Source organism: Vulpes lagopus, chromosome 4 (genome assembly GCF_018345385.1).
Source record: "Vulpes lagopus strain Blue_001 chromosome 4, ASM1834538v1, whole genome shotgun sequence".
Classification (NCBI taxonomy): domain Eukaryota; kingdom Metazoa; phylum Chordata; class Mammalia; order Carnivora; family Canidae; genus Vulpes; species Vulpes lagopus.
This window is the reverse complement of record NC_054827.1, coordinates 62,742,960-62,760,062: the sequence shown is the minus strand read 5'-3', so window position 1 is coordinate 62,760,062 and position 17,103 is coordinate 62,742,960. Positions and strand designations below refer to the sequence as shown.

The following is a 17,103-nucleotide window of genomic DNA, read 5'->3' as shown; positions in this document are numbered from 1 at the left end:
CTTTGAAGTTATTTGTTTTTTATTATTAATAGGAAACAAAGTTGAAATAAGACACGTTAAGTCAAAATAGGTTAGAGCCATCGCTTAAGGTTAGGGATTCATACATTTGATGCAAACTCAACATGGGTGACACTGGCATTTGGGTAAGCACCTCCTCTTCCTTAATGTCTTTCTGAAATTGACAGTCTACTGCTGCCTGGTGACATTCCTTAATCCACCTTGTTCTCTTGCCTCTCCCCTATCTCCTTATACTCTTCAACTGACATTTAGCTTTGTGGATCCAGACCAGCGGTCACCTCTTGGAATATTTGCTGTATCTTGAAACATTAATGGATAACTTTTTTAAAAAAAGATTTTATTTATGTATTCATGAGAGAGACACACACAGAGAGAGAGAGGCAGTGACACAGGCAGAGGGAGAAGCAGGCTCCATGCAGGGAGCCCAACGTGGGACTCCATCCCGGGTCTCCAGGATCACATCCTGGGCTGAAGGCAGCACTGAACCACTGAGCCACCTGGGCTGTGGATAACTAATTAATCTAATAAAATTTAGAACTTGGGGGGTAAAGAGAACTAAGAGATGTGAAACTTAAGTGCTTCTGATGGCTTCGATTTGAGTTTCTCCTTTTATCCTAGTCTCTTCGAATTTTTCCCCCCTTTTTTCCTTTTCAGTTCTCCTCAAGTTTCAATCCCCAAAAGGGTAGGTAGGTTGCATACTATTTTTAAAGTTAGAGGATTGGTAAGAGCAATATTTCTGATCTTTATTTCCACTTAAAATTCTGAGTGAAGCTAACAGAATACTTTGATGAACTCAATTCATTATTATGTGCTTTCCTTGTGTTTTGCAAAGATTGATATGGCTGTATTATACCCCAAACAGTAAATGTATTTGTATTTTCAGGGGAATTTTGGTGAAGTATATAAGGGCATATTAAAGGATAAAACTGCTGTTGCTGTTAAAACATGTAAAGAAGATCTTCCTCAGGAACTGAAAATAAAATTTTTACAAGAAGCCAAGTGAGTTTGCAAAATTAGTATTAAATGTGTGTTTATAATCTGTGAACATTTTAAATGTAAAGTTTGGAATTATCTTAAATTATGATTTACTGAAGTGTAGAGGTAAGCACTTTTAGAACCCTCATAAGTAAACACTTAGTGCTCTGACAAAAAGTTTGTTTTGAGTTAAACTACAGATTAGTTACACAATCATAGAAGAACCAGATGCTAAAAAACTGAGTATTCAGTATTGGAATATTGCAGTATTTTTTGTTTTTATCGCACACATATATACATAGGCATGTATATGTGCAATGTCATGATTGTCTTTGTAATAAAAATCCTATATTCCATATACAAATAATTTATGCATATATATTTAGATATGTATAATTATATCTATCTAACCCTCCTTAAGTGTTTTCGGTTGATTGTCTCTTCTGAGCTCTTACCTCTCTTTTTTTGAGAAGCTCAGATTCTTCTTCAACTCGTAGTTGGGCATTTGTTCCAAAATCTGCACATCGTTTCTTTTCTAAAATCTTCTAGGTCGGTTGCCTTTTTTTTTTTTTTTTTTTTTTTTTTACTAACTAAAATTTAATGTTCTAACTTGCTACTCCTGTATTGCATATGATTAAGACTATTCTATTAGTGATGAAATCCAGTATATACAACATAGTATGAGACAAATAGGAAGATGTTTTTGCCAGAGTAATGATGGACTCTCATTCTGAGATGCAAAGAAGGGGAATACGTGGATATTTGCGGTATAAAGGGAGAAAGGGAAAGGGGTATGTGTATGTATGGAGGTGTGTCTCTATAATGGCATAGTATATAAGATTGAAATTCCCATAAAGTGGTGTCAGAGAAGCAAGGTGATGGCAACAAGAGAACTAAGTGCCATAGGATGGAGTGTTTTGATGTACATTTCTCCATTCATCATCTAAAAATGAGTATCAATAACAATGGATTAACCTAGTTGGATGCATTTATTAAGTATTATCTATAGAATAATGTTGTAAACTTTTAAATGTCCATTATTGGCAGGTCAAAAAAAATGCTGTGATAAAGCATGCTATCACAATAGAGATTCACAGGCTTATTATTTTATAGTTATTCTTAGGGATTGTCAAGACATTTTGAAAAATTAATTTTCTTGCTTTCTAATTTGTGATTGTTTTATTGTAAAATAAAGTATTAAATTTCATAAAGTCCAATGGAGAAGTCCATTTTCTAAAGTAGAATTAGGAAGTCTTAAGTTAAAAATGAGAATTGTACGCATGGGAACTCTCAAGTGTCATTAAATAGACGATAGAGTTATATATTTAGACTTAATATTGAGTTCAGCCTGGCTATTTTGTGGGCTTTCTTTACTAAGCAGTTTCCAACTTAAGAAATGACATTTTGAATTAAAGTCAAACCATTCTAAGACTTCATTTTTAATTCTTTGTAGAAGTTGCAAGCTCCAACTTAGTGACGATACTTTCCATATCTCTAGAATTTTTCCCACTCTATCTTTTCCCTTTATAAAACCTTATATATTTTCAATCTAAAATGTTTTTCTTAGAGCTATCTCTGCTTTAGTTGGGCTTGTACAAGACATTTATAAACTATTTTATCTTTCTCCCAATAGTCATTTTTTCATTCTTTTAGGAAAGAAAACTGCATTTTTCAAATATGAGTGAATTAATCTGGAATAAAATTTGGTAACAGAAATATTCAGAGTAGACAGGCCTATGAGGGAATATAATTTATTTTTAACTTATGCTTGGAGTGCCATGGATGAGGCTGTGCTATTTTTATAGCTCTGGTGAAATTTTGTCTTTATCCAAGTAGAGTCCCTCTGCTTCAGCTCAAGTCTATATTGAAACTGTTACTCAATTATTGTTTAACCTTTGGTCAGTTTTCTCAAAACTCAAAAGTTACTATTTTGAAATTGAACATGATGAAGAGAGTATTTTATAAAACCTATCACGATGATTAGCCATTTGCATTTACTGGTATGAATTAAATTACTTATGTATTTTCATTAAAGTATGTCCTAAAATACAACAAAACAAAAAGATGCCTTCCAAGCAGCTTACAGTTTTTGGTCCACTAATACTTGTCATTTATGCTTCCATGGTAGTGGCTTAAACAAGATACTTTAAAGGGAATTATGTATGTTTGGGACTAAGTAAATTGTTCATACTTAGCATGGTTGTTAGTTATTCAAAGGAGATAGTAAATATTAAATGAAAATTTAATTGAATCGAGGAGAATTGTTTGTACCTGTAGTTTGCCAGTATTTATCCAAACTTGTATACATCCTATCATTTATCATAATTTGGCTTCATACAAAAATTTTAAAAAGAAAATTATGTTGAATAAAGTATATTCTACTTGGCCACACTATTCATGATTTAATGCTTTAGTTTTTAAACGATAACTGTTTTTATACTTTTCTCTCATCCAGAATTCTCAAGCAATACGATCATCCCAATATTGTCAAACTTATAGGCGTTTGCACACAAAGACAGCCTATCTACATCATTATGGAACTGGTTCCAGGTAAGATTTTAGAGGTTTTCTCAATGACATTTTAATGTCATGTTTTATTATTTTTATACATTCAATCTCTTTGATCTCTCCTTGTAAAGTTCTCAACAATTCTGTTTAGCATTTTCCTGATGACAAAGATCTGTACATATGCTCGAAATTTTAAAGTCTGTTACTTTGCTATTGTCTAGAAAATGTCAGCCAACCTTTTTTTTTTTGAGAGAGATTATTATAATGTGATTACACATTGAATTTAATTATGTATGTTTTTGTTAGGAAAGCTGTTTATAAAAATAGTCTACTTGGCTTGACTTTATAACAGTGATAGTACTAACTTATATTTTGTTCCTTGTTATTTTCCAAGTACAATACCACACATCCTCTTGTTTGGCTGTATATAAAATTCCATAGTGTTTTGAATTCCTTATGAACTACAAATGTCTTTTATAAGTGAACAAATAAAACAAGTAATCTATTGAGGAATTTGTCCTCTATTTCTTTCTGGTCACTTTCAACACCTTCAGGTCTTATGGTTAACCACTTTTGCCAAAAATCAAGGATAACCTTGAACTGATGGAGTATATTTTTAAGTTACTATCTCTGTATATCATCTTGGTAGAAAATATAAAATTTGATCGTAAAATTTGATCATGGTAAAATTTATAAATATTTAATAATTGACAAGGATTCGCTTAAACAAGTATTTGGTCATCTTAAATTTGAGGGGACGCCTGGTGGCTCAGTGGTTAAGCGTCTGCCTTTGGCTCAGGACGTGATCCTGAGGTCCCAGGATCGAGTCCCCCATCAGGCTCCCTGCAGGAGAAAAAGAAATTTGAAATTTGAAGGAACATGAAAAATAGGTCTCATTATACAGTAAATAAAACTAATATTATAGATTGCCCATTAGATATTGCTCACATAGTTCTATTATTTAAGGCTAGTTGTTCCCATTTTTATCACATTGATTTGCTTGCTATTGAAATAGTTCTTATTATATAACTGCAGGGTTTAGGATCATCATCCTTTTCATCCTCATCAGGATAGCACTGTAAGATATATTATATGTTTGCATGGTTTACACTATTTATGATCTGTATCTTAAAGTAGCTTTCAATGTAGTTATCAAAAATGATATGGTCTAAAATTTTAAAAATAATTAAATAGCTTATAGTTTTAGCTAAATATAATATACATATACATATTTTCAGATAAGTGCAAATGAAGTCCCCAGTTGTTAATAAGGGATGTTACTGAGAAACTTAGATTTGAAAGGTAGAGCAGAGTTGTTGTGGGAAGGTGATTTTGGTCTCAGCATGGATGACAAATGCCAGATAATAGGTTCAACTTGAACAAAAGAAGATAGCTTTGCAGGAGAGGGAGGTTCGTGTTTATATGACACTAATAACCTGTATTAATATTTTTAAATGAATGAGAATAATAGAAAATTAGAAAATTGAAAATGTAATGAAAGACAGAAAATTAAAAATGAAAATTTCCCACTCAATAATCTAACCCTCTCGAAAAAGCTGATTGCTATCTAATTCTGTGTGTGTGTGTGTTTTTCCAGAAAAATATTTAATGCAGATACCTGATTTTTATGCACATCCTTTAAATTTAATTATAAAGATATACTCTAATACTCTTCAGATCTTTTTTCTCTTATTAATATACTTTAGAGTTTCATATTTATCCATATAATTCTATCTTTATAATAGTTTCAGAATATTCCACTTTATGGATTTATGTAATTTAATCAATCTTCTACTTATGGATACTTTGGTTGTTTCTGTTTACATGTATATGTTTTTTTTTTTTTTTTTACAAACAATGATGAATGAATATCTTTGGAGTAATAACCTAAGAGTCATTTCAAACTATATAGGGTAAATTTTTAGCAGTAGGATTGTTGGGTACAAGTTAACGAGTATTTTGAGTAATAGTAAATGTATTAGCTTTCTATTGCTGCGAAACAAGTGAATACATCCTAGCAGCTTTAATCGACGTCCATTTATTACCTCACGGTTCTACAGATTACAAACATAGGCAGTCTTGATTGCGTTATCTGCTCGGGGTATCACAAAGCCAAAAATCAGGATTTCAAACTGAGCTCTTCTCTGGAGTCACGGGGAGGAATTCCCTACCAACCTCCTATAGGTTGGTAGCAGAATCCTATTCCTTGCAGCTGAGAAATGGTCTAAGGTTCTCTTTCTTCTATCAGCCGAAGGCATCTCTCGTCTCCTTAAGGTTTCCTATATTCTTTTACCCATGGTCCCTCCATTTTCAGACCCAGCATGTCACATCTTTCAAGTGTTCTGATTTTAACTTTCTTCTGTTAGCAGCTAAAGAATATTCTCTCCTTTTTTGAAAAGGTCTCATATGATTAGATTAGGCTCATGTGGTCAGCCTCCCATCTTTAGGTCACCTGTGCTGAATGACAATGTAATTAGAAAAGTGTTTATATGTTCTAGGGCTTAGGGTAGGCCATTGTTGGGAGGCTGTATTCACATTCTGTGTTAGCACAGTAGATTTTGCTGAATTTTTTCAGAGGTTAGTTGCAACATGGAATCTGAGACCACTTTGATGAACTTTTCATACTTTATTACGTTAACTCCATTGATTGAACTTGCAATTTGAATGAATCTTTTATTTATGCATGATTTTTAGCATCATGCTTGATCATTTGAAATATATCCGGGGACCAGGTTATCTGGGTCCTCTGGTAGTGACAAGATTCATTATACAACCTCAAAAGATGACATTTATTATTGCCATCAATGTCTCATTAGACAGGTAGTAAGAAGCTATCAAGTTCATGGTGACAAATACATGTCTTCCAAAATTTTAATTTTCACTTAAAAGCTTGGATTATGTCACTGGCAACAAATACTGTCAGGTTTTGTTTTTGTTTTTGTTTTTGTTTTGTTTCCTTTAAGTGTCATGCTTGCTTCATTCATTTCAGAAAATGTCAAGTACCTAATTTTACTTTTCCCTTTTTGAGAGAGAGTATGCATGCATGCATGGAAGTGGGGGAGGGGTGGGCAGAGGAAGAGGGAGAGAGAGATAATCTTAAATCTTAAGGATGCTTCAGGCTCAGTGTAGAGCCCAACATGGACCCTGAGATCATGACCTGAGCTGAAATCAATACTTGGACATCTAACCAACTGAGCCACCCAGGTGCCCCTCAAATACCTAATTTTTAATCGGTGTAATTTGTCATTCATTCTTTTTTTTTTTAAAAGAATTTTTTTTTTATTTTTTTTTAATTTTATTGTTTATGATAGTCACAGAGAGAGAGAGAGAGAGAGAGAGAGAGAGAGGCAGAGACATAGGCAGAGGGAGAAGCAGGCTCCATGCACTGGGAGCCCAACGTGGGATTCGATCCCGGGTCTCCAGGATCGCGCCCTGGGCCAAAGGCAGGCACTAAACCACTGCGCCACCCAGGGATCCCTCATTCATTCTTTTTGAAAATGACTTTGATATATTGACACTTTAAATATGACAAACTTTATTGTCTCTATTTTGACTTCTGTATACCCTTCTCTACCCTCTGTCCCAGTCAACCACTGAGGTGCCTTCTATTCACTATAAGTGAGTTTGTATTCTAGAATTTTATAAAAATGGAATCATACAGTCTGTATTTTTTTTCTGGTCTGGTTTCTTTCATTTAGCATAATTTAAAAATTCATCCATTTTGTAATGTGTATCAGTAGTTCACTTTTTATTGCTGAATAGAGTTCCCTCATAGGGATATACCACAGCTTAGTCAGTTATTGATAGACTTTTGAGTTGTTTCTTGTGGGCAACTACAAATGAAGCTGCTGAGAATATCCATGTACAAGTGTTTATATGGACATGTACTTTAATTTCTAAAATTCTAGGAATGGAATGAATGGATACTTGGAAACATGCATGTTTAAATTTGTTGGAAGCTACTAAATTGCTGTCTAACGGGATTATACTAGTTTGCATTCCTAATAGCAGTCTATGAGAGATCTCCTTTCTCCATCTTTTCATCAGCTCTGTCTGGTCAGTCTTTAGCCATCCTGATATTTGTGTAGAACCTTAATGTAATTTATTTTTCCTAATAATGTTGAGCATCTCTTTATGTGCAAATGTGCCATTTGTGTATCTTCCTTGGTGAAATGTCTATTCAAATCGTTTGCCCATTTTTAAAAATTGGGTTGTTTGTTACAGCTGAGTATTGATTCTTAACATACTCTGGATGTAAATCCTTTATTGGAGGGACGCCTGGGTAGCTCAGTGGTTGAGCATCTGCCTTTGGCTCAGGTCATGATCCTGGGGTCCTGGGATCGAGTCCCACATTGAGCTCCCCATGTGGAGCCTGCTTCTCTCTCTACCTGTGTCTCTGCCTCTCTCTGTCTCTTACAAATAAATAAAATCTTTTAAATAAATCCTTTATTGGAACTGTTATTTTTCAAATATTTAATCTTGGTCTATGATTGGTCTTTTCATTCTCTTAAGAGTGTCTTTTGAAAGGCAGAAATTTAAAAAATTTAAAAAATATTTTATATAAATTAAATTTGCCAACATACAGTAAAATATCCAGTGCTCATCCCATCAAGTACCCTCAGAAATTTTTAATTTTGATGAAGTTTAAATTACCAATTTTTTTCTTCTATAGATCATGTTTTTGTTGGTACATGTAAGAAAGTTTTGTTGAACCCAAGAGCACATAGATTTTCTTCTATGTTTAGTTCTATTATGTTTTATAGTTACAGAATTTATAGTTGAGTTTGTGATCCAGATTTTCTTCTATGTTTAGTTCTATATGTTTTATAGTTACAGAATTTATAGTTGAGTTTGTGATCCACCTCAAGTTAATTTTTATATATGCTGTGAAAAATGACTTGTTTATATTGTTGACACACAGATATGTAATTTTTCCAACACTACTTGTTTAAATATTTTTTCTCCACATTTATCCTCTTACCTGCATTTTTCACATATATGTGTAGATCTTTTTCTGGACTCCATTCTTTTCCATTGATCCTTTTGTTTGTCTTCGTGTCAGTACAACACCGTTTTGATGACTGTAGCTTTATAATGTCTTGATAGGAGGTAATGTTAGTCTTATAACTTATTTTTTAACTGTTTTGGCTATTAGAGGTCCTTTGCACTTCCATATCAATTTTAGTGTTAGGTCTTCAGTTTCTAACTAACAATTTCAATCCTAGGTATTTAGCCAGGAGAATTGAAAGCGTTTGTCAATACAACTGTATGTGGGTGTTTATAGCAGCATTCTTTATAATAGCCAAAAAGAAATAACGTAAACACCCATTAACTGATAAACGGATATACAATGTAGTATATCCTAACAAAAGATATTATTAGCCAATAAGGAGAAATTAGGTAATGCATGCTATGGTATACATGAACCTTAAAACAAGTCCAATGCAGAAGACTACATGTTCTATGTATGATTCCAGCTCTATGAAATGCCCAGAAAAGACATCTATAGGTAAAGGGGATTTGTAGTTTTCTAAGGCTGGGGATTCTGATGGGATTGACTGTACACTTGATCCTTGAACAGCATGGGTTTGAACTGTGTGGGTCCATTTATTCAGATTTTTTACAGTATGGTAAACATGTTTTTTTCTTTTTTCTCTAGCACTATTGTAAAACTACAGTATATGATACGTAGAACTTATAAAATATGTTAATCGACTCTGTTATTAGTAAGGCTTCTGCTCAACAGTAGGCTATTAGAAGTTAAATTCTTGGGAAATCAATAGCAGATTTTCGAGTGGAATGGGGTTGATGCTCCTAAGTCTTATTTAGAGGCCAGCTGTTTACAGGTATGGTTTTGGTTTTTTTTTTTTTTTTTCGTGATGAAACTGTCTCAACTGGATTGTGGTGACAGTTGCACACCTGTAAAATTGTCAAAACGCATTGAGTTGTACATGAAGATGAATAAATTTTATGTATATAAACTGAACTTCAATATGGCTCTTTAAAAAAAACAAAAACAAAAACCCAAGAGCCAGGCATTGTTGTGTGACCTTGCTCAACTTACTTAACCCTTCTGTGCCTTAGGTTTCTTGCCTGTAAAGTAGAGTTAATTGGTTTGTTGTAAGGTGTAATGTGCTGTGATTTTAGGTAAATACATATATACATATTACGTATCTCTGTCTATAATGTAGTGCTTCACACATGATGACCACTTTGTGTTATCATCATCATAATTTTTTTTCTGGTTGGCTAAGACAAAAAAGTGATTGAAGAAAATGTCTGCTATCATCTAGCCAAAACTTTAACCCAAATTCTGAACGTGCCTCAATCCCTAACTCTACTGCTAACCCTAGATGTTCTAGCCGGGAATGACTGAGAACAAATTGGGAAGTATAACATTTGTTTTCAGTTCTGCTCTTTCCACCATCATGTGTGACTATTCTGTTGATATGTTTTATGTTAAACCTTCAAGAATTTCTTTTTTAAAGATTTTATTTATTTATTCATGAGAGACACAGAGAGAGGCAGAGACACAGGCAGAGGGAGAAGCAGGCTCCCTATGGGGAGCCCAATGTGGGACTTGATCCCAGGATCCCGGATTCAACGACTTGAGCCAAAGGCAGATGCTCCACCACTGATCCACCCAAGTGCCTACAAACTTTCCTTATTATGTAAAATTCAAGTGGCTAGATAATTGTACTCTGAATTTTAGCGCTAACCCATATTATTTTAGTTGTTAGGAAGATGTTTAAGTTTGAAACCTCAGTTCTCAGACTACTTCAAAACAGTACCTTTCTGTTTTTTCCTCTTTATAAAAAGCATGATGTGGAAATAGCCATCTAGTTTTATAAAAGCCTAATCTAAAAAAAAAAAAAAAAAAAAGAAAAAAAAAAAAAAGCCTAATCTACAAATTTTTACACTTAACATAAAATTTTATAGTTGTCAAAACATTTTAATATTAGGTCATTTGTTCAACCAGGCTGTATTGTTATCGTCATTTACAAATGAGCTAAATGAAGTTCAGGGAGCTGAAAGTGACTTGTCAGCATTAGTTAAATAGCAAGTAGGAAAATAGTGCTCTTTCTATTTTGTTATGTCTTTCAATTTATAAGTGGGTCAAAATATGTAATCCTTATATGAATTGAAAATACAAATGAAAATTCAAGCTAAATGTCTATGCAAGATCCCCTGTGGGCAAATACATTAATCTCTGTTCCATAATTTCTCAACCTTGTGCACAGATAAGTAAATAGCTTATTGCAGTAAACAGGGAAATTTTTGTTTGAATTACTTTTTTCTCTATTGGGAATCAAGCTGTAGAGGGAAGATTTAGGAAACTGGTAGGTTAAAAGCAAGATTTAATAACTGCTTAGTGTCTAATGTGCATGCCATTTCAAAACTGTATTATGCAGAGACTTAATATGCTCCTGTTCTCGTCAGATAACTGAGCCCTTTGAAATCATAAATCCAAAATATACTTGAACCAGAGTAATGTTTAAAGAGATTAGAAGCATTTGAGGATTCAAGTTTAGAGTGAATACGCCAAGATGATCCTGTCTTCATTTGAATCCTCTCTTAAATTACTAATACTTTATTTACTTGCTTGCTCATGAGTTGCTGGATAAGTAAAGTCAAGCAAAAGGCAATTCTAAATGGCATTAGGAAAAACTAAAAACAAAAACAGAAAGCTCTAATATGCCAAAAACAAACCATTTTATTTTTACAAACATGTCTAGTACTTAGAAATTAAAATGAGGGACACCTGGGTGGCTCAGTCAGTTGAGCATCAGACTCTTGATTTCAGCACGGGTGGTTATCTCAGGGTCGTGAGACTGAGTCCTGCATTGGGCTTGAGCTCAGCAGGGAGTCTGCTTGGGATTCTCTCCCTAGCCCTCTGCCCTTCCCCACTACTCTCTCTCTAAAAATAAGTAAAACTAAATTAAAAAAAATGTAATCAAGGAAATTGTGAGAGGATTTCTTTAAGTGATAAGCATAACTTAATGTTTATGGTCTACGCAGGTGTCATTTATTTTCATATATGTGGTTAAATTAGGGCTGCCACCAATTCCTGGATGAAGAGGACACTAAGTACCTTAACTTCTAAATGCAACAAAGTTTGTGCAGACCCTAAGTAGAGGGAATTAATTTTAGTAAGCCTTAGAAAATGTCCATCTCCATGTCCTTTTACTAGAAACTTGTAACTGCCGCCTTCTTTCTGATCTGGATGTTCTGTGTTCAGAACTTTCTGGAACCGAATGTTAAATTATCTGGTACATTCCTTAGCTCACACAGATGCTGCCCTTTGGAAATCCCTAAATTTATCTTAATTTTATAATTGCTTACGAACTTGAAAATTTTAGAATTATTAAAGAATTTTTTGTCAGGTTTTAGATACCATTAAAATAGATCTCTCCTCTCTATAACATGTCTTTTTAAAAAATGAGCTCATACAGTTTATATGGTCTAGAGATTTTTTACTTAGAAATATCAACATGATTTTTTTTCTCTCCTAAATACTTTTAACTTCTCAGCTGAAATATTTTCACTGCCAAAATCTCTTTTCTTTTATTTTTTTTTAAGATTTATTTATTTATTCATGGGAGACAGAGAGAGAGAGAGAGGCAGATACATAGGCAGAGGGATAAGCAGGCTCACTGCAGGGATCCCAGTATGGGACTTGATCCCAGGACCCCGGGATCACGCCCTGAGCCAAAGGCAGACACTCAACCACTGAACTACCCAGGTGTCCCAAAATTTCTTTTCTTTGAATTCAGTTGTGGGGTGCTTAGGTGGTTCTGTTGGGTGACCAATTCTTGATTTTGGCTGGGGTTGTGGTCTTAGGGCCTGTACTCAGTTCAGGATCTACTGGAGATTCTTTCTCCTTCTTCTCCCTCCCAATCTGTCCCTCTCCCTGCTTGCTTGCATGTGCTCTCTCTCTGCTCTCTCTCTCTCTCTCTCTCTCTCAAATAAATAAATGAAGGGGTGTCTGGGTGGCTTAACTGGTTAAGTATGGGCTCAGGTCATGATCACAGAGTCCTGGGATTGAAGGTAGAGCATTGAGCACTGGGCTCTAGGCTCAGTAGGGAATCTGCTTGTCTTTCTCCCTCTGCCCCTCCCCTATTCATGCTCTTTCTGTCTCTTCCAAGTAAATCTTTAAATAAATGGATAAAATCTTTAAAAATAAAAGCATTTCAGTTGATCATTTCTATGGGTAATTTCACTAGTTTTTGCTGGGATGTTTAATTCTTTTTTAATTTAAATTTTTAAAGATCTTATTTGAGAGAGAGAGAGAGTGCTAGCAAGAGCAAATATGAGCAGGGAGGAGAGGGGGAGAAGCAGGTTCCCTGCAAGCAGGGAGCCCAACATGGGGCTGGATGCTGGGACCCTGAGATCATGACCCGAATTGAAGGCAGACACTTAACCGACTGAGCCACCCAAGCCACCCCTGTTAAATTCTTTCTTTTTCAAAAAGAAAAAATTTATCCCTCCGGTTCATGACATTTTCTATATGTGATTTTAGTATTTATTTATGTATTTATTTATGTATTTATTTATTTATTTATTCATGCATGCATGCATGCATGTGAGTGGGAGGAGGGACAGAGGGAGTGAGAAAATTCTCAAGCTCACTCCTCACTGAGCACTGGGCCCCATGCAGGGCTCTGTTTCAGGACCCCGGAGATCATGGTCCCAGCCTAACCAAGAGTCCAGTGTTTAACAACTAAGCTACCAAGGTGCTCCTTGTATGTATCTGATTTTTAACCAACTATTTCAGTTATGTGACATCACAGCTATGAAAGGCTATTCTGATAGTCACTAGAAATGACAGCTTCTGCTTCCTTGGGAACAAAGGTTCTGGATACTTGCCTGGCATTTCTCTCATCATAAATGTAGCAAGGGCAAATTGTGCTGAAAATGATTAAGGAAAATGCCTCCTGACATTCACTAACAGAGAGCCCTCAAAATCTGAAGAGGCACTTTGTCTTACATGCATCTAACCCACGGCTGGTTGCATAGTAGTATCACTACACAGCCGGAAATTTTGAGCTGAAGGGAAAGGACAACATAGTAACTCTCAAATTAATACCTTTTTACTAAAAATTTTAAGATGTTAACTCAGTGGCTGGATTTTTTTGTTAATAAGAAAATTACCACAGAAGAACCTAATTTTATGGACTTCTGCTTGGAGCGGTTAACAGAGTACTCTTTTTTTTTTTTTTTTTTTTTTTTTTTCAGAGTACTCTTTTAAAACAACTTTGGTATGAATGAATCTGAGTGAAATAATTAGTGCATTGTAAATTTCAGTTTGGGAACATGAGTAACTTTTAAATGTTAACTGATGTATCTAATGTTAGCATTTATTTTATAATCCAAGTATATTACATTAATGAAAAACAAAATAAATGCTGTCTGTTGCCATTTTCTTACAGATAATAGTTTGATCTAATTTAAAACACTGCCAAAACATTTTGAAAAGATAACATCTTTAAATCGATGTTTCTTTCTCAGCCAAATGACACGTTGGTTTGCCCTCCTGTTTCATTTGCTGCCTAATATCCCAAAGCAAATGCAGATGGAATAGTTTAAACGGCCATTTCTTCAGATGCTAAAAGCACTAACATCCTTTGAAATTACTTTATTGACACATGACATAAATCGATAACCACACATATGGCATTGGCAGTTTCCTATTGTTTTTCAGGTATGTCACTTTCTTTTAGTAGTGGATAATCTTCCCCTGAGGTGGAGCAGAACATTAAAAGCATGAACCCAGGAGGATATGAGAAATAAAACCTAAAATAAAATGTTACTGCTTCTATATCACCTTTTGGCTGGAGTGACTCTAAAGTGTACAGGGATTTTTTTTTTCTTTTTATCAGTGAAATGAACAAAAGGTTGATATGTGGTAATAAGTTTTCTTGGTATGTTTTATGCATTGTGTGTATCTGAGCAATATTACTCCTACGCTTTCTATGTTCTAAGCATCTGATGGCGCTGATGCCTGTAAGTACCTCTTGCAAGGAGCAGATTGTCTGGTGAGCAGGACAGAGTGTGTTCTGAAGTATATATTCTTTATCTCAGATTGGGTTTTTGAAGTGACTTAGTGGTACTTGAACTGCCTTCATGATGGAAAGGGAAGTGTAGGATGAATGAATACCTGTGCCTTCTTTCACATGGACAAATAGTTCTTTAAGGTACTGATGGTTTTAACTGATTTTTTTGCTAATTGTTTTTAAGTTTTTGTTACTATACGTGGGAAAGTCTTAAAATTCTCAGATAAAGTTCAAAATACATTGTTAAAGAAGAAAATTTGGGGCACCTGGGTGGCTCAGTTGGTTAAGCATCTGCCTTTGGCTCAGGTCATGATCCTGGGGTCCTGGGATCAAGCCCCATGTCCAGCTCCCTGTCAGTGGGGAGTCTGCTTCTCCTTCTCCCTCTGCCCCTTCCCCTGCTCATGCATGCATGTTCTCTCTCTTTCTCTCTCAACTCAGTAAAATATTGAAAAAAAAATTGCTGAAAAAAAATTGCTTTAATGTCAAAAGCCTACTTATATTTGTTGCAAATGTTAGAAGTACAAACAGGACTAGTAAAACTGAAGAATTAAACTGAAATAAAAATAAAACTTTACGTGTAATGTCTTTACAAGTAAATGAGTTTTCCCTTATAACTTATCTAGTGAATATCAATCTGAAAGCTATTAGTATGAGATTTTTCCTATTTAGGGTTATAAGGAAAACAGTTAATAAAACAATGAAGAGCACAAACTATTTTTCCAATATTAAGACTATTGAAAATGGATTGAATTAAAGTTCTTAGAAAATACTTTATGATGAAAGTTGAATAGTGAATGTTTAGATTTTTTTCTACTTTCTTTGAGGTACCCCAAATGCTCAGACTAGTTTATGTAGAAAGCAAACAAATGCCTCTGGTCAGCATTAGCCAAAGATACAGCAATGCTATCTTCTTACCATAATTTGTAAATTATATCCATTTGTAGTTGTAAGTTATTCTTTGTATTCAGAAATGATAGCCAGACAAACATTGGCTGTTAGGTTATTCTCTCAACAACCAGTTGCTGAATGCATAGTATGTATGGCAGGTACTGGGTATTTAGCGTCGAAGAAAACCAAAAGACCCCACCAAAAGCCCAAATCCCCTTCTCATGAAGCTTACGGTATATAGTAAGGGAAGAAATATGTTGGACAAATAAGTAAAATACATATTATGTTCAATAGCACGAAGAAATGCTCAAAGGGAAGAGGATAGCAATTTGAGGGGGGGGAGGATGATTTTGAAGTCATTGAGAAAGCAGCCAGGGAAGGTTCAGTAGGGGCAGCGCATTGAGTTAAAAGCCTGAGGAAAGAGGGGAGAGCAAGCTACAGAGACGCTGGAGGATGGGCATTGCAGACTTGAGAGGCGGAGAGAGAGCAGTGGGGATGAGTGAGGGTGAGGGGAGAATAGTAGCAGATGAGGTTAGAGAGGCAGTGGGGTTCAAATCCTGCAAAGCATGGGGTTCAAATGCAGCATGCTAGATTCATGGTCTTTGTCTCCTTTCAAGGGTAAATGATATAAAGAGGGCTTCACATTTATTACAAATTTTGTAGAAAATGCTGGGTATCTTTGAGGCTCTCTGGGCCACATGGTCTTTACTTTGTTGTGCCAAGTGGTTGGGAATGTATATAGTTTTGCCTTCTCTTCCTTTCCCTTCATAAATTTGAATGAATTTGGGGAGGTGAAATCAATCTTCTTGCTAAATGTTCATTTTATGACCAGTCAAATTAATTACTTATGAAAATCCATTATGCATTTTTCTTTTCTCACTTTTCCACTAGTTTTCTGGTCATATTTAATCTCTCTCTTCTCATTTAGGTATCCCTTTTTCCCTTACTAGGTTTTCAGATGCTGTGTAACATAAAACCTCTTCACAAATTCATCTTGAGAGATTGCACTTTATATTAAACATTGTGTAGCCTCTTGTCATGGAAAATGTGAACATAATATTTGAAACTGTCATAACAAGGTTTTATGTATGTGGAACTCTCCTGTTCTTTATTTGCCTTCATTTGTCCTTCTCTGTAAAACTAAAGTAGATTGTCACTGGTGCCTATTTATGGGCATGAATTTCAAAACCAAGAAGAATGTGATTCAGTACCTGACACAGCTGGGCCTGAGGTGGAGCATCTAATGAATACACCTAGAAAATGTAACCTTTGCTGGAAAGAACAAGTTTGCCGAAATTGTTCTGTGTCAAACTTGAGAAAACAGTATTATATTTGGCAGTACTTGCATTCAAAATGACAAGTTTTCTATAGAAAACAGATTAAAGAAGTGGCTTCATATAGCATCTTTAATAATTTTGTATTTTAAGAAATTACATATATTAAATATTTTCAGGTTAGCACCTGGTTTTTAAGATTTGGGTTTATTTTGTTTGGATTTCTTTTTTTCCTTCTCTTACGTATCAGTCCTGTCTATGGTGGTACTGGGAAAATTTTCAAGTCTTTGATAAAGACTTCCAAATAAGCTACCAGCAAGTGTTGGATCTTTGTATTTTTTTATCTTGGCTATTAAAATTAAGAAACCCTTCTTATAGCTAGTATC

General features: G+C 34.8%; 1 protein-coding gene across 6 annotated transcripts in view; it reads left to right on the top strand.

The window, feature by feature from the left end:
* FER (FER tyrosine kinase) overlaps positions 1 to 17,103 on the top strand; it is a 435,215-nt gene that overhangs the window by 278,589 nt on the left and 139,523 nt on the right. For all 6 annotated transcript variants that reach the window (XM_041752267.1, XM_041752266.1, XM_041752262.1 and 3 more), the window contains 2 exons: positions 902 to 1,017; positions 3,449 to 3,543. In XM_041752267.1, coding sequence (XP_041608201.1) covers positions 902 to 1,017; positions 3,449 to 3,543 — 211 coding nt within the window. The remainder of the gene's footprint in view (positions 1 to 901; positions 1,018 to 3,448; positions 3,544 to 17,103) is intronic.